The 13,787-nt window shown below is 66.4% G+C and overlaps 3 protein-coding genes across 6 annotated transcripts in view; 2 read left to right on the top strand and 1 right to left on the bottom strand.

The window, feature by feature from the left end:
- Window positions 1-588, bottom strand: part of R3HDM2 (R3H domain containing 2) — a 32,799-nt gene extending 32,211 nt beyond the window's left edge. For 3 of the 4 annotated variants that reach the window (XM_052702856.1, XM_052702855.1, XM_052702852.1), the window contains exon 1: window positions 472-587. The gene's annotated coding sequence lies outside the window, so the exon portion shown is untranslated. Of the gene's footprint in view, window positions 1-471 lie in introns of all 4 variants that reach the window. The other variant, XM_052702854.1, reaches the window with a different exon arrangement.
- A 1,583-nt stretch (window positions 589-2,171) lies between these two features.
- Window positions 2,172-4,252, top strand: LOC128090507 (inhibin beta C chain-like). Its single transcript, XM_052702904.1, is given in 6 exon segments — window positions 2,172-2,334; window positions 2,336-2,494; window positions 2,496-2,556; window positions 3,342-3,640; window positions 3,642-3,707; window positions 3,709-4,252. Coding segments are annotated over 6 exon segments (1,038 nt in total). The 5' UTR covers window positions 2,172-2,247; the 3' UTR covers window positions 4,075-4,252.
- Window positions 4,253-10,484: 6,232 nt separating this feature from the next.
- LOC128090506 (inhibin beta E chain-like) lies at window positions 10,485-13,091 on the top strand. Its single transcript, XM_052702903.1, has 2 exons — window positions 10,485-10,811; window positions 11,612-13,091. Exons 1-2 carry the CDS (start codon window positions 10,523-10,525, stop codon window positions 12,370-12,372), a joined length of 1,050 nt encoding a protein of 349 aa, XP_052558863.1. The 5' UTR covers window positions 10,485-10,522; the 3' UTR covers window positions 12,373-13,091.
- The last annotated feature ends 696 nt before the right edge of the window (window positions 13,092-13,787 follow it).

Genomic DNA, 13,787 nt, shown 5'->3' on the forward strand with positions numbered 1-13,787 from the left:
CGGGGATGGGAACCAGAAAAGGCTGCCGCCACCACGGAACGGAACGACATCGATCTAATTGCAAAGGAAATACGGAGAACGACGGGAAGGCAGCCCCCGAAACACAGAACGGGAGAGGCGCCGTCCCGCACACAGCATCAAGGCTACAAAACCAAGCACGCAGCCCCCCCCAGCCCCCAGCGCTGCGCCCCAAGGCAAAGCTCCGCCTGCACCGCCCCCACGGCGCCCTCGGGGCCTCCCCCACCCCCCTCCTGTTGCTGCACGGAGCCCAAGGCCTCGGGGTCGGGGTTTTTTGGGGAGGGGGGCTCACAGCGTTCACAACGAGACCCCCCCCCCCCATTTCCCCTCCCGCCCACTGGGCCCCGCCGCCCCCCGCGCGGCCGAGAGCCTCGAGGACAGCGCTGGGAGCGGAGGGTGAAGCCTCCAAACCCCCCCCGAACCCAGAGCCCCCCCCGGATCCGCCGCACTCACCGGGCCGGGCCCCACGCCGCTGGGCCGCGGCCGCCGCCGCCGCCACCACCTCTATGGGCCGGGCCTGGGCCAGCGCGGAAAGTAGAGGAGGAGGGGGGGGGGGAGGAAGGGGGGGAAGGGGAGGAAACGGAGCGTGGAGAAAAAGGGGAAAAGAACGGGAGGGGGAGGGAAAAAAAAAAAAAAAGGGGGGGGGGAGAAAAAAAAAAAAGGAAAGAAGCGTGGGCCCCTCCCACGGCGGAGCTGCGCGGCGTCAGCGCTCTGCGTGTTACGTCATCACGGCGCGCCGCCGTGCGCCGTTGGCATGGCAACCGAGGGAAGGTGGGCTGTAGCGCCCCCCTGCGGGGTGGAGGACGCGAGAGGAGAGGGAACGCACGGAGGGCGGAGCCAATCAGAGGGTCCGCCTTAAAGGGGAGGGGCGGGTGGCTCCGCCCACACGCGCCACGCCAGAGGGGGGCGGGGCTCCCGCTGCTGGGGTCACGTGGTGTGAGAGGGAGTGTGTAGCGTGGGGACATCATGGGGACACTATGGGGACATGGTGGGGACACTATGGGGATATCATGGGGACACTATGGGGACATGGTGGGGGACATGGTGGGGACACTATGGGGTCATTATGGGGTCATCACAGGGGCATCATGGGGAAACCATGGGGGCACTGTGGGGATATTATGGGGGACATCATGGGGACACCGTGGGACATCATTGGGACACTGTGGGGACATTGTGGGCCCTGTGGAGATCGTGGGGTCATCATGGGGACACTATGGGGGACCCCAGAGGGACATTGTAGGAACACTGTGGGGACACTATAGGGACATCATTTGGGACACCGTGGGGACACCATGTTGACATCATGGGGACACTATGGAGACATCATGGGGACATCAGTGGGACACTGTGGGGACACTATGGGGCACATCATGCAGACACCATGGGGGCACATCGTTGGAACACTGTGGGGACACTGTGAGGACATCGTGGGGACACCATGGGGACAGCATGGGGTCGTTATGGGGACATCACAGGGACACCATGGGGAAACGATGGGGGCACTGTGGGGGTACTATGGGGGACATCATGGGGACACCGTGGGACATCATAGGGTTGTCATGGGGACTCTATAGGGACGTCATGGGGACATCACAGGGACATCATGGTGGGGGACATTGCGGGGACACCATGTGGAGACCACGGGGGTCACCACGGGGGACCTCATAGGGACAGTAGGAACGCTGCGGGGACATTTTAGGGACACCATGGGGACTCCACAAGGGCACCGCAGGGACATCGAGGGCCCCCATCTCCTCGGGTCTCCTCTGCAACCCAGGATCTCCCCGCCAACGGTTCCCCCCCCCCCCCCACGGTCCCCCCTCCCCCCACGGTTTCCCCCCCCCCATGGTTCCCCCCCCATGGTTTCAACCCCACAAGGTCCCCCCCCCCACCGTCCCCCCCCCCCACGGTCCCTCCTCCCCCCACGGTTCCCCCCTCCCCACGGTTCCCCCCCCCCCCACGCCCCCCCCCCCCCCCCCCCCCCCCCCCACGGTTCCCCCTCCCTATGCTTCCTCCCCCCCCCCCATGGTTTCCCCCCCCAGCCCCCCCACGCTTCCCGCCCCCCCGTCCCCCCCCCCCATCGCTCAGGGCCGCCGCTCCACCTTAACCCCCAGCCCGGCCGTGCGGTGCCACCTCCGTTATCAGGCCGGGATCAGCCAATATTTGTGGTCAGGACAGCTCTACCGCCCCACGGCAGCCTCACTTCATCCGGCTCTCGTAGCGGCGATGGCAGCGCTTCTGCCCTTCCTCCTCCTCATCCTCCTACGGGTGGCATCACCGCACGGAGCCCCGCGGTGCCCCGGGGCGCTGACCCCCCCCGGCGCAGCGCAGGCTGCTCCTGGCCGCGGCCCAGCACGGCATCCTGTCCAGGCTGCATTTACCCGAGCGGCCCCGCGCCCCCCGCCCCCCAGCCAGGGCGGCGCTGCTCGGTGCTTTGCGCCGGGTGCAACCGCGGCTCAACCGCGGCGCTGCCCCCCCCCCGGCCCCCCAACGCCGCAGAGCAGAACTACGAGGTGCTGAGCTTCGCCGAGGCGGGTGGGTGACGGATGGGGGGAGGGGGGGTGTGGGTGGGGGTCCCTGTATGGGGAGATCCCCGCGGTTGGGGGGAGGAGGTCGGCGTGGTTGCGGGTGTGCAGCCGGGGGTCCCTGCGGTGGACGGATCCCTGCGGGAGGGGGGGTGGGTCGCACCGCATGGACGTGGCCCATTTGTGGCCCCCCGCGCCCCATCCCGGCTGGGGTCCGTGGCGTCCGAGCCCCCCGTTTCCCCGGGGGGTGGCACAGCGCCCCGGAGCGGCGCCCTCATTCCTCCCCCAAAGTGCTGCGCTTCCAGGAGCAGAGAAACCCCGCGTGGCGTTCGGCGTCCTTACGGCGGTGCCCCGAGCTCCCCGCATCCCCCAGGGCCAAGGCAGGGGAGCAGAAGAGCCGTCGCCCCCCTCCCTCGGTGACCCCCCCCGCGCTGCCCCGTGCCGGCCGAGCTGTGGGGCAGCTCTCCCCATTCAGCCCCGTGCGTTTCGCGCGGCTCGGTGCGTCCTCCAAGGCGTCTGGAAGCGACGCGTCGCCACGCGCTGCGCTCCTGGAGGTGGGGATGGGGGGGAGCGGGGGGGCGCATCTGCTGGGAGCGGTGCTGCACGGGGGGGCCCAGGGGCGATTCACCACCTCCCCCAAACCCTCTGCGGCTCTGTAACGGGGGAACAGCGGGGCTGCGGAGACGGAGCGTCCATCCCTCACCGCCCTGCGTGCCAGCCCACGTCCCAGCAGCGCCGCCCTGGGGCTCCCCCCCCGCACCCCCTCCCCCCAATATCCCCACGGTTCCTTTGCAGGTCCTTCCACGCCGCGCAGCTCCCGCCTGCTCTTCCGTTTCTCTCAGGAGCTCCGCGGAAACTCGGAGGTCCTACAGGCACGACTGCACCTCTTCTGGGCCTCCCCGGGTCCCGGCGGCTCGCAGCCCGTATCCGTAAGGCTGCTGCACGGGGACGCGGCGCGGAACGGCACGGCGCTGAGCGAGGCGGTGCTGGAGGTGCGCGGCGAGGGTTGGAAAGCGCTGGATGTGAGCGACGCGCTGCGGAGCGCCCTGAGCCGCGGCACGGAGCGGCTGACGGTGGAGCTGAACGCTTCGCGACCCCCCCCTGCCCGCCTATGCGGACAACCATCGGCCCTTCGTGGCCGTCCGCGCCCGGATCGGGACCCCCCAACAGCCGCCGTCGCCGCGGCATCGATTGCAGCGGGAGCACGAGGACGTGTTGCCGCAAGGAGTTCTTCGTGGACTTCAAGGAGATCGGCTGGGAGGATTGGATCATCCAGCCGGAGGGCTACCACATGAATTACTGCGCCGGGCTCTGCCCCCCGCACGTGGCCGCCGTCCCCGGGGTGGCCGCGTCTTTCCACACCGCCGTCCTCAACCTCATCAAAGCCAACAACGCCGACGCCGCCGCGGATTCTTGCTGCGTCCCGACGCAGCGCCGCCCGCTCTCGCTGCTTTACTACGACCGCGACAGCAATATCGTCAAAACCGACATCCCCGATATGATCGTGGATGCGTGCGGGTGCACTTAACGCGCTGCTGGAGCCCCTGCTGCAGAGCCGTGCGGGGTCTGCGCGCCCCGGCGGTGGAGCTGGGCGTCCCGGCGTGCGCCCCTTCCCCGCCGCGCCTGGGCTCCTCTCCGCCCCTCGTGCCGGAGATCAGAAATCCACCCCGTGCCCCCTCGAATGGAGGGCGGTGGGGGGGTCTGAGCTGGGGGTTGGGTGGGGGGACCAGGGGGGGTAGAAGGTGGAAACGGTGCTGGCTGGGGGGAAGCAGCAATAAAGTGGTGAAGCGCAGAGCTGGGGGCGCATCTGTGGGTCGTGCCGCGCCGTTCCCCTGGGCTGCGCGAACCCCCCGAGCGGCGCAGTGCTGCCCACCGCGGGGCCGGGCGGACGCTGTGCCGGGGCTGCGGGACCCCAACCGGGCTGGGAAGAGGGAGGGGGGGCGGTGAGGGCACGGGGATGCCGAGCTGGGGGACGTGGGACCCCAAACAGCCCGAGGTGGGAGTGGAATTTGCGACGCCCCGTCTGCGTTTGGCCGCTACCGGCCCGATTTAGGACGAAGCAGCAGCTCTTTCACCGCCGGCTGTCGCTGCCCCTCAGCCACAGCCCCACGCCGCCCCATCTCGGTGCGCTTCCGCCCCACATCGCGTTGCAGCAGCTCCCCCAGCGCCAGGACGCAGCGCAGCCGTGAGAGCGGGGAGCAAAGGGCGGCTCCGGCCCTACGGCACCTCTGCTCCACCTCGGGTTCCTGCCCCGCTCTGCCGGAGAACCACCGCTGCCCCACAGCCGTGGGGCTGGTGGGGAGGGGGTGGTGGGGCAGCAGGGTGCGTTGCTCCTTCCTGAGCCGCGAGCTGCCCTGGAGTGGGGTGTGTGCTGCAGTGGTGGCACGGCCACGGGGCAGCTGTGGGGCAGCAGTGGGGCAGCTATGGGGCATCTGCAGGGCATCCCTGGGACAGTAGTGGGGCATCTATAGGACAGCATCTATGGAGCAGCCATCGAGCAGATATGGGACAGCAGTGGGCCTCTATGGGGCATCTGTGGGGCAGCTATGGGGCAGCTGTGGGGCAGTTATGGGGCAGCTATGGAGCAGTCCTGGAGCAGGGTGCGTGCTGCAGTGGTGGCACAGCCACGGGGCAGCTGTGGGGCAGCTATGGGGCATCCTTGGGACAGCTATGGGACATCTATGGGGCACCTGTGGGGCAACTATGGGACAGTAGTGGGGCATATATAGGACAGCAGTGGGGCATCTATGGGGCATCTGTGGGGCAGTTATGGTGCAGCCATGGGGCAGTTATGGAGCAGTCCTGGAGCTGGGCGCACGCTGCAGTGGTGGCACAGCCATGGGGCAGCTGTGGGGTAGTTGTGGGGCAGCAGTGGAGCAGCAGTGGGGCAGCTGTGGGGCAGCTGTGGGGCAGCCGTGAGGCAGCCGTGGGGCAGCTGTGGGGCAGCAGTGGAGCAGCCGTGGGGCAGCCCCCACCCGCGCTGCCCACCGTGAGGCTCCCACGCATCTCCACGCCGCAGCCCCGCGGGTTCCAGCAGCCCGGGTGGGGCGGGAGGCGGCCATCGATCCCGTCTGGCTCCCAAGGCCGCTTTGCGCAAAGCCTGGAAGCCATCGGGCTCTTTTTTTTTTTTTCTCCTGCTTTTTTTGTCTTCTTCCCCCCCCCCCCCCCCCCCCCGCCCCCCTTTCACCCTCCGTATTCATTCAGAGCCCCGCGTCGTCCTCACGTGGGGCCGTCGGGGGGTCCTGGAGGTGTCCATAGGGGCCCATTGCAAACTGCCGTTGTCCTGGAGGGGCTGCAGCCCCGAGGTGCCCCTCGCTCCTCATTCCGGGGTCGGGATGCTCTGTCACCCCCCCTCCCCCCCCTTCTCGGAGGAGGCTTTGCCAAAATCAACAGCGGCGGCGGCGCCCCTTGGCGGCCCCGGAGGGGGGGGTGGGAATTCCTGAAAGCCGCTTCGGAAAAGCGGAAAGCCGCTTCGTTCGCCTTTCGTTGGCGGCCTCAAAGCGCAGCGCCCGGTTCGCTGTGATGGAGGTGGGGGGGGGGGTCTTGGGGGGCACGAAGCTCTCCAGGACCCGCGGAGCTCCGTCCCGACACTCCGGTACCGCCTGGAGGCGCCCGAGGACTGCGGAGAGCGGCCGGGGTCGGGCGGAGGAGGGGGGGGGGGGATTCGGTTCCATCCCACCGCCCCGCAGCGCATCGCAGCCCCCGCTGCGCCTTTGAGCTTTGCATCGATATTTACCGCAATGCCCAAATTGGGGCTGCAGGGAGACCCCCCCCCCAAACCCTCCCCCCCTCAGCCCCCCCTCTACCCGACCCGGGCTGCTCAGCGCTCCCTCGGCCGTGGGGTCGTTGGGGGCAGAGTTGAGGTGACCCTACGGCAAAGCTGCGGGTGCGCATCTCCGAGCCGCGCTGTCAGGTGCCCCCCTCCCCCAACCCCCCCACAGCCACGAGGTCGGAGGTCCCGCAGCCATGTGTGCAGCGAGTGCCGGGGGGGGGGGGGGAACAAAGCGGGGGGGGGGTATTTTGGTCAGGTCGGACCCGGGCTTTGCTTTCTGGGAACCGTTTAATCAACAACGCCGTTACGCAACGGCTGCACGAAGCGCCCGCAGCGCCGCGCTGACCCCTGGCCCACATCCGTGGGGTGCGGTGCTGCGGGGGGGGGGGGGGGTGGATAAATGTATGGGGGGGGCAGGATGGATGCTGAGCCCTCTGGGGACCCCCGTCCCCCCCCCCGTCCCTGCGTGGGAACGGGGTCAGAAAGCAACCCGTCCTCTTCGCCCGACGGGTTCGTCCCTCTGAATCCCTCACCTCCGGATCCGTCAGGGGAGGGGAATGGAGGAGGACCTCGTGCCTCGGTTTCCCTTTTCCTTTTGCCGTGGGGACGCAGCGCCTTCCATCCCCACCTGCCCCCAAAGTGCTGCGCGCGTGGAGGGGGAGCGGTGGGAGCCCAACAGCCAGAAACACGCCGGGCCTTCGGGGGGGAGGGAAAAGCCGTGAGCCCGAGGGGCTGCCCCCAAACCGGGCGCACGGGGCCTGCGGGGGGTGCAGCCGTGAGCCGCCAGCTGGGAACCGTGGGGCCGGGCGACGGCAGCAGAGCGCCGGGATCAGCGAGCGCAGCCCTGCGGCCACGGCTGTGTGCACACGTGTGTGTGTGTGTGATGTGTATGCATGTGTGTGCCATGTGTATGCATGTGTGTGTGTGTGTGTGTGTGTCATGTGTGTGCATGTGTGTGTGTGTGTGTGATGTGTGTATGATGTGTATGCATGTGTGTGTGTGTGTGATGTGTGTGATGTGTGTGCATGTGTGTGTGTGTGTGTGTGTGTGTCATGTGTGTGCATGTGTGTGTGTGTGCATGTGTGTGTCATGTGTGTGTGTCATGTGTGTGCATGTGTGTGTGTGTGCATGTGTGTGTGCATGTGTGTGTGTGTGCATGTGTGTGCATGTGTGTGTCATGTGTGTGTCATGTGTGTGTGTGTGCATGTGTGTGCATGTGTGTGTCGTGTGTGTGTGCATGTGTGTGTGTGTGCATGTGTGTGTCATGTGTGTGCATGTGTGTGTGTGTGCATGTGTGTGTCATGTGTGTGTGCATGTGTGTGTCATGCGTGTGTGCATGTGTGTGTGTGCATGTGTATGTGCATGTGTGTGTGCATGTGTGAGCATGTGTGTGTCATGTGTGTGTGCATGTGTGTGTGTGCATGTGTGTGTGCATGTGTGAGCATGTGTGTGTCATGTGTGTGTGCATGTGTGTGTGTGCATGTGTGTGCATGTGTGCATGTGTGTGTGTGCACGTGTGTGCATGTGTGTGCATGTTTGTGTGTGTGCAGGTATGCATTTGTGTGCATGTTTGTGTGTGTGCAGGTATGCATTTGTGTGCATGTGTGTGCATGTTTGTGTGTGTGCATGTTTGTGTGTGTGCAGGTGTGCAGGTGTGCATTTGTGTGCACGTGTGTGCATGTGTCTGTATGTATGTGTGTGTGCAGGTGTGTGTATGTATGTGTGTGTGTGCAGGTGTGCACGTGTGTGCATGTGTGTGCATGTTTGTGTGCATGTTTGTGTGTGTGCAGGTGTGCAGGTGTGCACGTGTGTGCATGTGTCATGTGTGCAGGTGTGTGTGCGTGCACCGCTGACAGCAGCGCGGCAGTGGCAGCCCGGCACCGCAGCCCCCGGGGCGCGGGGACCTTTGCTCCGCGCTCGCTACTTTCCCTATTGACACTCGGCGCTATTCTGGGCTCTGCCAGCAGCCCCGGAGCTGCGGGACTTCGCCCCCTTACACGGCGGTTGCATCACCTGCCGTGGGGCTTTTTCCCAGACTCTGTTTACACGTCACCTCCACGCTTGGCTCCGCTCGGTGCCGGAGACCCGGGGTCAGAGCCGCGCGGAACGGCGCTGCGGGACGCGGCCCGGGGCTGCGCTTCCCACCGCGCTCCGTGGGTTCCCTGCCGCGGCACAGCAGCGCGGCCCTCGCGGCGTCGCAGCCGCTCACCTCGCCGCCTTCCTCCTCACCCCCCCCCACCTCATCCCTCTCATCCCCTCCATCTCATCCCCTTCCATCTCGCCCCGTTCCCTCTCACTCCGCTCCATCTCACCCCCTCCACCTCATCCCCCTCCATCTCACCCCGTTCCATCCCACCCCCCTCCATCTCATTCTCCTCCATCTCACCCCGTTCCACCTCAGCCCCCTCCACCTCATCCTCCTCCGTCTCACCCCCCTCCCTCCCACTCCCTCCAACTCACCCCTCCATCTCATCCCACTCCATCTCCCTCCATTCCATCCCACACCCCCACCTCCTCCCTCCCACCTCATTCCATCCCACCCCCCTCCATCTCACCCCTCTCCCTCCCACCCCATTCCATCCCACCCCCTCCATCTCCCTCCATTCCATCTCCCCCCATTCCATCCCACCCCCTCCATCTCCCCCCATTCTATCCCACCCCCCTCCATCCCACCCCCCTCCATCTCACCCCACTCCACACCATCTCACCCTTCTCAATCTCTCATCCCTCCATCTCCCCCCTCTCCCTCTTAACCCCCTCCATCTCCCCCCACCCCACTCCATCTCCCCCACCCCATCTCTCCCTCCCTGCCGCCCATGCAGTGCACACACCTGTGCCCCACTCGGGGCCGTTCCCACTCAGTCTGAGAGCTCAGCAGAGCTCTGCGTTGTGCTGTGACTCCAAATGAGCCCTCGGTGCAGAGGATTTACCAGCATCTATAATCCCATAAATGAGCGCCTCATCAACTTGGGGGAAGGGGAAAAATGTGGGGAGGGCACCTTTCTGCCTGCAGGGCCGGGGTGATGCCAGAACCCAAATGCATCTCATGGTGCGAAAGAAGATTGGGGATGAGAGCAGGGTGAGGGATGGGGATGGAGATGGGGGTAGGGATAGGGATAGGGATAGGGGTAGGGATAGGGATAGGGGTAGGGATAGGGATAGGGATAGGGATAGGGATAGGGATAGGGGTAGGGGTAGGGATAGGGATAGGGGTGGGGGTAGGGATAGGGATAGGGATAGGGATAGGGATAGGGGTAGGGGTAGGGATAGGGATAGGGGTAGGGATAGGGGTAGGGATAGGGATAGGGGTAGGGATAGGGATAGGGATAGGGGTAGGGATAGGGGTAGGGATAGGGGTAGGGGTAGGGATAGGGATAGGGATAGGGATAGGGATAGGGATAGGGATAGGGATAGGGGTAGGGATAGGAATAGGGGTAGGGATAGGGATAGGGAAAGGGATAGGGATAGGGATAGGGATAGGGATAGGGATAGGGATAGGGATAGGGATACGGATACGGATACGGATAGGGATAGGGATAGGGATAGGGAAAGGGATAGGGAAAGGGGTAGGGGTAGGGGTAGGGGTAGGGATAGGGATACGGATAGGGATAGGGATAGGGGTAGGGATAGGGATAGGGATAGGGATAGGGGTAGGGATAGGGGTAGGGGGCTGTGTGTGTCCTGCACGACAGCCCTGCGGTGTGCATGGGGGCAATGCCTGTGCTGGGGGCAGTCCCATAAGCTCTATACTGCCCCACTGGGGGCTGCGCGGACCCCCTCCCCCCCCATCTCCATCCCCAGGCAGATGCTGCGCTGGGAGCGCGCAGCGCGTGCGCGTGCATGCAAACCCCACGTGCGCAGCGCTCCACGGACACCCCGTGAGCGCGCACACGTGTGCACCCCCGTGCGCGCCGTTGCCCCCCCTCGGCAGGAACACAGCAGAGGAGCCCGGGATGGGGGCGGCGGGGGGGGGTGGGGGCCGTGTGAACCCTCCCGGAGCCCCTTGCCCGGAGCCTCCTCCCAACCTCACCGCGGGGGGGGGCGTTTAATCCCGGTAATCCCCCGCCCCGGCCGTGCCCGACGGGACGGGCGGTGCTCCGTCCAATGGCGGGGGGGCTGCGGGTCCGCCCCCGTTCGCAGGTGCCCAAAGCGGGTGGCTGCGGCGCGGCGATCCCGTTCCGTTCCGGTCCGTGCCGTCGGTTCGATGGCGACGCGCTGCGCGCTCCCGTGGCTGCTCGCCGCTGCGGTGCTGTGCGGGGCGACAGAACGGTGCCCGTCGTGCGGGGCCGAAACGGAACGGCGGCTGTTGGAGGAGGCGGCCAAACGGCAGCTGCTGGACGGGCTGAGGCTCCGCGAAAGGCCGCGGATCGCCCACGCGGTGCCGCGCGTTGCCGTGGCTCGGGCGCTGCGGAGGCTGCAGGCGGAAGGGCCCCGACGTGGTGACCCCCCCGAGGATGAGAGGCGCTTTGAGATCATCAGCTTCGCGGAGGAAGGTGGGTGCGGGACCCCATTGTGGGTGCGGGACCCCATTGTGGGTGTGGGACCCCATTATTGGCCCCGGAGGCGCAGCCCCGAGCACCGCAGCGCTGCTCTCCCCCCTCCTTTCCCCCCGAGATCCTCGCGGTGGGGTGGGGGTGTCCAGGAGGGGCTCAGCCCGGACTGGAATGGAACCGTCGGTCCGTGACCCCCGGCGCTGCTGGGAGGGGCTCAATGATACAGACGGACCCCGTCTTCCCCCTCTCCCCCTCTCCCTCCCTCGGGGGTCCCTGTGCTGTGGCACTGTGATGTCTGTCTGTGTCCCCCCCCCCCGATGGATGAGGACAGAGCAGCAGTGGGGAGGGGACTGAAGGGACTCTCATGTGCACAAAATCCTCGGCTTGGATTTATGGTGGCCGGGGGGGGGACAGAGATGGTTGAGGGCCAGAGGGATTGGAGCTGAAGGGATGTGGGGGGCTGTAAGGGGATGGGGGCTGTAAGGGGGTGAAGGGCTGCAGGGACGGGAACGGTGCCCCAAAGCAGGGCTGCAGGGCTGGCCGGGGGCAGGGACAGCGTTAGGATCAGGGTCAGGGCGCCCCCCGGTCCCCGCTGTCCCCCTTGTGCCCGTTCCATTGGGCAGAGCGGGACGGGTCCCTTCTAAAGCAACACGTGGACACGCGCGCAAAGTGCAGCATCCTCGGGGAGGGGCGGGACGGACCGAAGGACGGGGGGGGGGGGGGGGGGAGGTTGCAGGTGGGATCTCAGCCCTAAGGGCGCTGCGGGTGCACCGCTCACCCCCTCCCCTCTCTCCCCGCAGAGCCCACGTCCTCCCCCGGCACGGTGCTGCGCTTCCACCTCTCCCCCCCTCCGGATCAGGACGTGCGCGTTGTTCAGGTCCAGCTGTGGCTTTACGTGCGCGTTCCTCGCGGCGCGGTGACCAACGTCACCCTCAGCATCTCCCTGCTGGAGGGGCGCGGTGACACCGGGGGGGAGCGCCGCGTACTGCTGAGCGCACGGCGGCTGAGCGCTCGGGGCAGCGGCTGGAGGACCTTCTCCATCCTCCCCGCCTTGCGCGGCTCCTTCGGGGCGGAGCGCGGAACCCTCCGGCTGTACCTGCAGAGCTCCGGGGACGGCGGAGGTTTCGTCACCGCCTCCAACGCCACTCGGCCCCGTCAGCCCTTCTTGGTGGCCTCGGCGTCGCTGAGGGACCCGGAGCACCGCGTGGTCAAACGCAGCCTGAGGTGCAGCCGCGATTCCTCTCTGTGCTGCCGCAGGGATCACTACGTGGACTTCAGATCCATCGGTTGGAACGACTGGATCATCAGCCCCGAGGGTTACCAGCTCAATTACTGCGTGGGGCAGTGCCCGCTGCACGTTGCGGGCAGCCCCGGTATGGCTTCGTCCTTCCACAGCGCCGTGCTCAGCCTGGTGAAAGCCAACAACGTGCGCACGGCCGCCCATTCGTGCTGCGTCCCCACGCGTCGCCGCCCCCTGTCGCTCCTCTACTTCGATCGCAACAGCAACATCGTCAAAACCGACATCCCCGATATGATCGTGGACGCGTGCGGGTGCAGCTGATGGAGGCAGCTCTGGGGCCCCCCCACATCCAGGACTGCCACGGGGAGACCCCCAACCCCCCCCCCCGGACTGCGGTGCGATGGAGGGAGCGGGGAGGGAGCGGCTCCGTTCCGCCGGAGTGGGGCTGAAAGGCTTTTGTTGCGCCTCTGCCCCACTGCTGCAAATGCGGGCTGGGGTTGGGGTCGGGGAGCGATGCACTCACGGCCCTAAAAGCTGAGGGTGAACGGGGAGATGCTGCCAGGAACCCTAAAAGCGCAGTGGTGAGACGCTGCCCTCAGCCCCAGGAGGATGCAGAGCTGCGTGTGGGGTTTCTGTCCCCTCCCAGCCCCATTCCCCACGTGTGCAAACCCCCCGTGTGTGTCTGTGTGTCTGTCTGTATGTGTGAACCCCCCCCACTCAGCTCCCTCCCAGCCCAGCTCCTCCCAGCGGAGCTCCTGCTCACACTTTGCCTTTGAGGCCGCACTAAAGATGGAGATAAAAGACACAAAGCTTTGCACCTCCGGTTTTGCAGCCATCCCCACTTGCCCACAGAGGTTTCTGCAGCCATAGGGACCCCCCCGGGGCTCTGTTCTCCCCCCTGCCCCCCACATCTCCACCACAGAACCCACTCTGCCTTCGCTTTCTGGTGCTCATGTGTGCAATGCATCCACGCGCTCCGTGCTTTTAATTTATTTTCCCACTTCGGTGCAGTTTTCCCCAATAAACGGGTGGAGATGCGACGCCCGGGTTCTGTCTCTCTGCTTTCTCCTGACACCACCCGCACGAGGAGGGGAGGACGACCCCAAATCCATCCCCCAAACCTCGGGACTCCGCCACAAATAGCAGAGCCCCCCTCCACACCGCCCCTCATTGACCTCCCCAGTCCCGCAGCTCCCCATTCATCACCCCGGGACCCCCCTCCTCCCCACAGCCCCCCACCGCGGTCCAGTGACGCCCAAAGGGGTGGGGAGCATCGCAGGCAGCGTGAGGCTGGGGAGATCCTGGGGTGGGAGGCGATGCCCTCCTCTCATCCCTGCACGATGCCACCGGGCCACCCTGGGTCCTCGTTGTGCAAGCGCTGCTCAAAGCTCACCGTGGGGCCGTTTTATCTGGGAACAAACCCACTTGGCCCCGCGCTGGGGCGGACAAAGGGCAGCTTTCATCAGCCACGCGTTGCGGGCAGCCCCCCAAGGGCTGTGGGGCAGCACGGCCACGGCGCACGCTCCCCAAAATGACCCTATAAGGGGCAGAGCTGACCCCCTCCCTCCCCCCTTCTCCGATGCTTCGGCCTTTGGGGCACACGTGCACGCTGCCGATGAAGCAACGCCACGCAGGTGCTGAGATGCAGGTGCGGGGTTGGGGCCAGAAGGCAGCGATCCGCGCGCTCCCTGCTCCCACCCCGCACTGCAGACCGGGGCGGCGCCCCGCGCAGCTGC

Source organism: Tympanuchus pallidicinctus, unplaced genomic scaffold (genome assembly GCF_026119805.1).
Source record: "Tympanuchus pallidicinctus isolate F22 unplaced genomic scaffold, pur_lepc_1.0 scaffold47, whole genome shotgun sequence".
Classification (NCBI taxonomy): Eukaryota; Metazoa; Chordata; class Aves; order Galliformes; family Phasianidae; genus Tympanuchus; species Tympanuchus pallidicinctus.

Coding starts and splice junctions, on each gene's coding strand:
- LOC128090506 (XM_052702903.1), top strand. CDS start 10,523: ATGGCGACGCGCTGCGCGCTCCCGTGGCTGCTCGCCGCTGCGGTGCTG. Junction 10,812..11,611: donor CATCAGCTTCGCGGAGGAAG/GTGGGTGCGGGA, acceptor CTCTCCCCGCAG/AGCCCACGTCCTCCCCCGGC.